Genomic DNA, 8,507 nt, shown 5'->3' with positions numbered 1-8,507 from the left:
TACTCGAGTCTGTGCTCAGGGCCACATGGGCACCCTCCCCTCGGCCGCCACACCGGGGCTCTCACTGCTGGACGCAGCAGGCCACCTGACACACCTGGCGGGGTGCACACCTGCTGGTTAGGACAGCTCCCACCGCCCAAAGGAGCCGCATCCACACCGGAACAGGAAAACCTTTGGTGCACACCCTCTTTTCTCAGCCCAACCTTTACAGGCAAAACCGCAGGCGGCCGGCGCCCTCCAGGGCCAAAGCTCACACCACATCCCCCCAGACTCCGTCTTCTCATCTGTGAAATGGAGCGGTACCATAATCTACCTGAGAGCTTGCTTGTGCAACCACGGGCTCATACGTGAACCTGAAGGTGCTTCGGAGGAGGGGGTGTGCGCTGCGGGGCTGTGCCCAGGGCTCAAGGGCCCACAGGGGGCGGCCGGCCCTGAGCAGGGGTGGGTGCCTCGGCCGCTCTCCCACGCTTTCCCAGCTTTCCCAGTCCGGTGAGAGAGGCGAGAGGCGTGCAGACCCCTCCCCCAGCCCCTTGCTGCAGGCTTGGCCTTCAGCGTGATGGAGGGAGCCGTGTCACCAGGAAGGTTGTTTACTGGCCCTGCCGAACACAAGGTCCCCACCGCCGGCTGATTTAGTTTCCCTGCCTCCCTGGGGTGCCTGACTCGTTCAGCATTTCATTCCCTGGGTTTCCTGCTCGTCCTTTTCACCTACAGGAAGCCAGCACCCGCAGGACGGAAAATCTGTCCAATGCCAAGGGCAGTAAGAGCCCCAGGTCAGGGACCTCCTCCCTCAGACCAGTCTGCTGGGGACAGCCATGGGGTCGTCCCTGCTTTCAGAACGAGTGAGGACTGCAGTGGGGCTGCACGGGTGAGCGGAGAGAACAAGAACGTGACCCGGGCATTTCATAACAACACGCTACTGATCCTTTCCATATGCTGATGCTCCAAGTTGTTTTTTCAGATATATTGGTGGGTGAGAAATTAATATTGTGTTAATTACACAATACAGAATAATTGGTGATCTTGGCCACATAATTAAACCGCAGGCAATTTTAAACTTTATAAAGGATTTTTATCAGTTTAACAAATGTAGCAGCCACGGGTTATTACACCTCTGTCTCCCACGGCAGCGGGGCCAGAGACTAAATCTACCAGATGATGTTCCACATTGATCTGTTTGCGATTTATCCCCGGCCTGCTTCCCGCAGAACGAGACACTCTATAAAACAAACACTTACACGTATTACACCCGGCTTAAATATTTTTTAAAGATGAAACCCCTACGTCAAAAGGGAACCAGCGTGTAGAACCCAACAGTAACACAGAATACAACTAGGACAGCGGCAAACAAACAGAACCCCCCAGGGTGCCCCGCGGGCTTCGGCGAGCCGGGGAGGGGTGCCCGCAGCCAGAGGCTCCCACCGCCGTGTCTCTAGCGTCTGTGCTCAACCAGGAGCCCCGTGTCTCTTCTGACCTCTCCCATGTCGCTCGATAGCCCTGAACCCCTCCGACCCGTGCTACCGAATCAGCGTCCCCGGCTGGGCCGCTGTGCACATGGTCTCCACAGCGAGCCCAGGCTAAGTGCGGAAACGCCAAGGCCAGTGATTTCAAGCCCTGTACGTTTTACTTGAAAACGGGCGGAGAGCAGCTCGCTCCTAATTTGTAACTAGCCCGAGGCTCGCCGTGCACAGAGCGGCCAGATGCGCAGATACGCGGCCGCGGCTATTCTGGGAAGCGGCGCTCACCTGAGCGGGGCGCTGCCACTCAGCCGCTCGGCCCCAATCGCTTCATCTCCAGCGCCAGCCAGCGCAGACAGCACGCTCTCCAAGGATTTCGGAGCGGTGCCTTTTTTAAAGCAGTTTGTGGAGAAGCGTCTGGCAAGTGTCGTTTCGGCTGACAGAGGCGGTGACATTCCCTTCCCACGGAAGCCACCTTGCCACGTGGCTCCACTCTGCGGGGCCATCCTGAGCCTCCTGTCTGCAGGACACCCACAGCCCCTCCCCCAGGCAGGTCCCCTCCCCCCCAGCCTTCAGAACGGAAGCAGGAGCCTCGGCCTGATGGCCTCCCATCCCCCAACCTGCTGGGGCACAACCCCCACCAGATGCTCCCTTGGATGCCTGGGGACAGAGCCGGGGGCTGCATCAGTGAGGGTCTGAATGGGTCCGCGAGCAAGGGGAGGGAGAGCAGCCCCAGCCCAGCACCCACAGGGCACCCTGGGCAGTCCCTGGGGGTCTGCTGGAGAGAGGACGTTCCGGCTGCCCGCGGGCTGCCCTCAGGTTTGAGCCAGCCGTGGCGCACCCTGGGGCCTCCCAGGCTGTGAGGCTGCGGCCTCTCCTCCCCTGGGGGGCCTGGAGCCAGAGGCGAGGGTGGGGCCGGCCTGCATCCAGCTCTGGGAGGTGCAGTCTCCAGCCCCCCAGGGCGCCTTCGCAGGGAAAGCAGGAGGCAGCCTCGCGGACTCTAGGACAAGCCGCAGAGGAGAGGGGCGGCCCCCGGAGCACCAGGAAGCCACGCCAGTGCCCCCCCGCCCCCGCTCCCCTCCCTGCTCTCAGGCCAGCTGTCACCTCACGTTCATAAAGAAACCTCTCCGCACGTGCGGAACAAGCAGACGTCACCTTCCCAAGATCTCAAAACAACCTCCTTCTTCCATTATGAAAAAAGTGCTTCTTTCACAACTAACTTCTTACTGAGGGCACACACCGAGCAGGGTCCTCCATGGAATGCCGCACCCACGGGAGCCAGGCTAGGATCTCGGGGCCAGTCAGTAACTTTCCTCAAGCTTCGCGGGAGAAAGGCAAGATCGCCCTCTGCCGGTCCCTGGGGGCCGATGCCCAGCCGGTCGCCCCCTCCTGGTCCCCTCCCACACTCGGGGTGGAGGCCCGGTGGGCGTCCAGTGGCCCTGGAGAGAGCAAGGTCACCAGGCGCCAGCACCACTGTCTGTCCTAGGTCTCGGGGGCTCCAGACTCGCTGTTCCCCACCAGGCAATGCTGTTCCTTTCACCCTAAGGCCTCCTTTGGCAACAGCTGTGTCTGCGCAGAACCCCACCCTCCTCCCTCCGGGGCCCCTTGGACACAGGCGATGCTGGTGTCCGGCTCCCAGGCTACAGCCCAGGTTCAGGGCCCAGTACCCAGAGGCTGCCTCCTCAGTTCTGAGACGGCAGTGCTGTGCGGACCCCACCGGGGGGCTATGGCTGCCTCTCCCTGCTGGCCCTGAGGACACCCGCAGAGGACACGGCTCTCCGATCCCTCTTGGACGTTAAGTTCCAGGTCCTGACCCAGACCCACCAGAGGGGAGCCGGGGAGTCACCGTCTCTGAGGCCTGCTGTCCCAGGGGCTGGCGGACTTCACCTGGGCCCGTCACCAAGAGTGGGCCGTCCCTGCTCCACGACTTTGCCTAGAGACACGGCTCTCAAGAGCACCAGCTTCCCCGGCCCAAACCACACGGTCCCTGTGTGGTGCCACGCGACCAGCACACACCCGGCCTTGACTGCCCTCCCCAAATTAGGCACCAGGCCACATGTTCACCCCACCTGGCGGCCTGAGAGCGCCTCTGTGGGGTACCACGGCCTCCACCCCCCCTGGCTAGGGACACTGCCCTCTGCACGAGCCCGGAGTGGAGCCCTAATTCTCTGTCCGCCGCAGGTGTCCTGATGCTGTGTGTCCTTGGATACCCCAAGGAGACCCCAAAGCCCGGAGATTGTTACCAGCTCCCAGGAGGCTCCACTGGGGCCGGCTTGGGCCTCAGCTCCGCCCATGGCCATCTCCTCCTCCTCCAGGGCCTTGGGATCTCTCTCCCAGCTAGAATCTTCTGCCTGCTCCCCCAGTTCACCTGCCCCACCCTCCTGCCCAAGACCCTAAGACCTCCGGGGGCGGGGGCCAGGAGGGTGGGAGGGGGAGGTGGGCAGTACCCTCTGACCTTTCAGGCCAAAGCTCCTGTTTTGGGAACTGAGCACCCAATGAGGCAGGAACGGGAATTTTCTGAGCCCCAGTCACTCATGCTCAGAAACCTGAGTACAGGGGCGCCCGGGTGGCTCAGTTGGTTGAGTGTCCGACTTGGGCTCAGGGCATGATCTTGCGGTTCGTGGGTTCGAGCCCCGCGTCGGGCTCTGTGCTGACAGCTCAGAACCTGGAGCCTGTTTCGGATTCTGCATCTCCCTCTCTGACCCTCCCCTGTTCACGCTCTGTCTCTCTCTCTCTCAGAAATAAATAAAACATTAAAAAAAAAAAGAAAAAAGAAACCTGAGCACAGACCAAAGAAGAGACTTCGCCGGGACCTCTGCCCCAGCCCTCAGGCGGCACTCACCTCCCCCCTGCGCCCCTCCTCAGGCTCGAGGTCCAGCTCCCCAGACCTCCTCAGCGCGGTTTCCAGTTCCGCCTTCAGGTTGATGGCAGCCTCTAAGTGCCCGCCGTGGACCCCTGCGCGGGTGAACAGCTGACAACAAACGGGGAGGCGTGACTCAGGCAGGCCAGGGCACCCTCCCTGGCCGCCCCGAGGGTCACCCCGGCACGGCGCTCGCCGTGCCCGCACCCAAGCACGTGTGTGTGGCGGACACGGGCCTCACCTGTACCCAGGAGCACGCGGCCGGCAGGAACTTGTTTCGGATGAGCTTGAGCGCGTCCCGGGCTGACTGCACGACGGCGTGGTTGTCCTCATCCTCGCGCACCCTCAGGCCGCCTGGGACAGAGCGCACGGCCGTCACTCAGCGCCGTGGACGGACCGCCGCACTTCTGTCCGTCACCCCCCAGCCACATGTTGCCCAGAACCCCACACCTGAGACCACAGGAACAGATTTCATTACTTTAAGATTTTGGCAGAAAACTGTTTCAGCCTGACCCCAACGCCCCCCCGTACACAATATTCTCATGGACACACATGCCCCAGTCCACGCGTGGGGCCCGTGGCAGCCCTGACGGCTCTCGGGATGGAAGCCTGAACCTCAGCTCAGCCTTGGGTCCTCACTGTGTCCTATCCCCCCAGGCCTCCCGCAGCCGGGCACCCCCCTCCCGCCCCCAGGCCTCCCGCAGCCGGGCACCCCCTCCCGCCCCCAGGCCTCCCGCAGCCGGGCACCCCCTCCCGCCCCCCAGGCCCAGCCAGACAGCAGGCAGCTCCTTGGGGCAGGTAGGGCCCAAGATGCCTGGGGGTGACAGGTCTTCACACAGCTCCGACCGATTGCCCTTCCTCCGTGAACATCCCTGAGGGCCTCTCAAGCCACCCACACCCCACACGGGGAGCCAGGCCATGCTGGGCCCTGCACAGCACACCTGCGTCCTCACAGACGTGGTGAGAAGCTCCTCTCCAGCCACATTTCCTCTCCAAAGAGTGGAGAGCCACCCTCTGATCCCGATGAGCCTGGGACCAGGCACGACAGCCTCCCCGGGGCCCCAGGTCACCTGCGGCATCAGCCCCGCCCTTGCTGCCACACCCGCCCCTCTCCAGGAGGATCTTGGGGTGTGGCCACGGGACCCTGAGCCTCAAGTCACCCCGGACCCCAAGTGAAGTACCAGCCCTGCCAATGGCCCTAAGGAGTCTGAGCTCTGCTAGCATCCCTGGGGTCCACGGCCAGCCCCCAGGAGCCAGGAGTCACCTGACGAGAGCTCCACGTCCAGCGTGTACTTGTGGGAGCCCAGTCCGTGGCGCCGCACAAACCCGTCCTCGTCGCTGCTGTCGCTGTGCTCCAGCTCCTCCCCCTCCTCGTCTTCCTGGCCCTCCCCCGAGGCCCCCGCGGTCCGGGAAGGGGGAGGCCGGGCGCAGGCAAGCAGGCTCTTGCTGCAGCAGGGCTCCTCGTCCCCAGGCCTCATGGCGTCCGCCGGACGAGGGGCGCCCTCCCCAGACGCACCGAACGCCACGGCGGGCAAGGCAGCCCCTGGGCCCGTGGCGAAGTCGAATGGCACCAGCAGCCTGAAGCAGCTCTCCACCTCCGTGAGGCAGCACCGGGCTTCGGCAGACATTTCTGCAAAGACGCGGGAACTGCCCGTTGAGTCACGATGCCAGGCAGCAGCACCTCACCCCAGGGTACAGCTCGTGGTCAGAGGCCAATGGAGGGCCAGGTGGCGATGCGTTCCACGGGTTTGGCTGCCCGCCTGGACTCTGGCCCCCTCCTTCCTGCTCCTGGCAGAGGCCAGCAGTGGGCACGCGGAGGCTCTGCCACGACTTAGAAACCACCCGGCTATGCAGCTGCCAAGTGCCTGCTGCGGGCTGTCCTCAGTAACACCCTCATGTTTGGACTTCTGCCGGGAGGCCCGTGGGCGCTTCTGCCGGGAGGTACCACGGTGGGCAGAACTTCTGGCAGAGAGCGGCCAGCTGAGAGCCGTCAGGACTCCCCAGCCGGACAGCACGCCAGCACGCAGCTCTGGCTGGCTGGCACCCAGCGGGGCCCTCCCCAGGGCCGCACCAGCACCCGCCTCGGGGCCCCAAAGTGCCTCCAGCTGGGGCCTTCCTCCTGAGTTCCTCTCACCCTGGCTGCCCCTTGTGGAAAGGGCCAGCTGCTCAGAAAAAAGGGTCAGGTTTCAGAAATAGGGCTGCCAGCAAGAGCTGTCCCTCGTCCCAGCTCAGGGACCTTTACGGGGAAACATCGTTCTCAGGCAGCACCACCAGGGGGCGCAGGAAAGGAGGGCCCGCCGGAGCTTCCTGGGGACCAGGCTGGGGGCTGCTGCCAAGGTCAGTTCGGCTCGTCCGCCCACCTGCGGCCCCCATGGCAGGAGAACTCACCCTCCATGTCCTTGATGGCCCGCTCACACCTCTCCCTGTAGATTCTGTCCAAGCGCTTCTGCTTCTCCTCCTCCCGCTTTCTTTCTGCCAGAGTCCGCGCGTTCACATCCTCAAAATCCACCTGAGGAATTGAAGTTGATCAGACAGGACTATGCAGGACACGAGGAAAACGCAGTAAATCACAGAAGCCCAGGAGAAGGCATGTCAGCACCGGCCCTCTGTGCCCTGGGGGTCCAGTGTCTCCGCGCGCGACGAGATGCACTCATCAGCAATGACTGGTCCCCACCAGGATAAGGGCCGGCAGCGCTTCCAGAAAAGCACACCCACATGGGAAAGCAGCATGCCGCTCCAGCCAGTGGGGAGGGGGCCCTGGACCCCAGGCTGCAGCAGGAGCCGGTCCTGGCCAGTCTCATGCAGCCAGGACCACCAGAGCCCAAGCAGACCCAGGCAGGACTCAAGCTCGGGGTCTGAGAAGCGGACTCCTTTCCCTCGTTTCCGCTTTCTGTGGAAGGCAGGACCGGAGGCTCCACTCCATGTCCCCCTCTTACGGCTGCTTGTCCCCTCCCAGAGCCCCTCCATAATGCTGGCCAGCAGCGAGGGGCTGGGCAGGCCTGCCCACCTGTTTGCCGTGTCTCAGGAAGTGGTAGCCCAAGGCGAGCTTCTTGTAGGCGGCGCCGTACTTTCCGTTCCACTCCTGGACTGCCCGGGTGGCCGCCTGCCTCAGCCTCTGGGCCGCCTCCCTGGGGGGCGGCAAGGGCTGCTCGTGGTTGGTGCCCAGCGTGAGCTCCAGGAACTCCTGGAAGTTGGAAACGACCAGCACCCTGAACTGATGAGACCGGGTGAAGAGCTGGTCCACGATCTGGAAGGCGGAGAGGCGGATCTCGGCATGCCCCTGGCTCAGCTGGGCCGTGAGCAGGCGGTAGGCGCGGCTCAGCTGCTCCTCGGAAGACCTGGAGACAGCAGCCATGCTTGCCGAGCGCCCGCCACTGAGGTCCCCTTGCTAAGTGCTCTGCGTGGGGACGCACCGTCTCCCAAACCCCTCCCCTCCGTCCACAGCAGGGCGGACAGACCGCTGCCTCGGGCCCCTGCCTGTTTCTGCAAGACCCAAGAGCCAAGAATGGTTTTTACGTCATTTAATGGCTAAAACAAATCAAAAGGATAATACTTCATGACACGTAAAAATCACGAGATCCGGTGTCAGTGCCCATAAAGTTTTATTGGGACACGACCACTGCTGCGCCTTCCCCTCGTTCACCGTTACCGCCCACAGCTGAGCAGTCAGGGCACTTATGGCCTGCAAAGCCTGCAATATTCCCCATCTGGCCCGTCACAGAAAGCCTGGGCGAACTCCATCCCAACGGGGGCCACAGCCCCCAGCCTCTTGCAGGTGCAGCCACGTGACCGAAGCAAAAGGGAAAGACCACAGGGCTTCTGGGACCTGTCCCCTGTCACTCTCCCCAGCTAGCTCCCCTGCAAAGAAACCCACTGCTGTTCTGGAGTTTTCTGGGACATACGCTGAAACCTGAGCTGCACACCTTGTCAACGTGCAAAGACTTCACTATGTAGTCACTTAAAATTCCCTGTTTTGTAGACGCAGGAAAAAGACAATCAGCAAATTTCGACTTACACTCTCAACAGACCCAACTGACAGCCTTTAGAAGGAGTTCACAACACGCTGCCTTACCCTGGGGCCACCTGCCAGGCCCGGCCACTGCAGGCCCTGGGACGCCACCTCCGGAGTGGGGATCCGGAGGGGAGGTTGGGGGGGCGGGTGGGAGAGGGCTGGGACACACAGGTGGCGGAAG

The 8,507-nt window shown here is 62.9% G+C and overlaps 1 protein-coding gene across 2 annotated transcripts in view; it reads right to left on the bottom strand.

Annotated features, from left to right (window-relative positions):
- Positions 1-8,507, bottom strand: part of UVSSA (UV stimulated scaffold protein A) — a 30,795-nt gene that overhangs the window by 20,891 nt on the left and 1,397 nt on the right. For both annotated transcript variants that reach the window (XM_077750409.1, XM_077750408.1), the window contains 5 exons: positions 7,322-7,652; positions 6,703-6,823; positions 5,579-5,944; positions 4,556-4,668; positions 4,297-4,425 (listed from right to left, as the gene is read on the bottom strand). In XM_077750409.1, coding sequence (XP_077606535.1) covers positions 4,297-4,425; positions 4,556-4,668; positions 5,579-5,944; positions 6,703-6,823; positions 7,322-7,652 — 1,060 coding nt within the window. The remainder of the gene's footprint in view (positions 1-4,296; positions 4,426-4,555; positions 4,669-5,578; positions 5,945-6,702; positions 6,824-7,321; positions 7,653-8,507) is intronic.

This window comes from Crocuta crocuta, unplaced genomic scaffold (genome assembly GCF_008692635.1).
Source record: "Crocuta crocuta isolate KB4526 unplaced genomic scaffold, BGI_CrCroc_1.0 scaffold179, whole genome shotgun sequence".
NCBI classification, from domain to species: Eukaryota; Metazoa; Chordata; class Mammalia; order Carnivora; family Hyaenidae; genus Crocuta; species Crocuta crocuta.
Note: the sequence above shows the minus strand (reverse complement) of the source record. Positions and strands in the feature narration are given on the sequence as shown.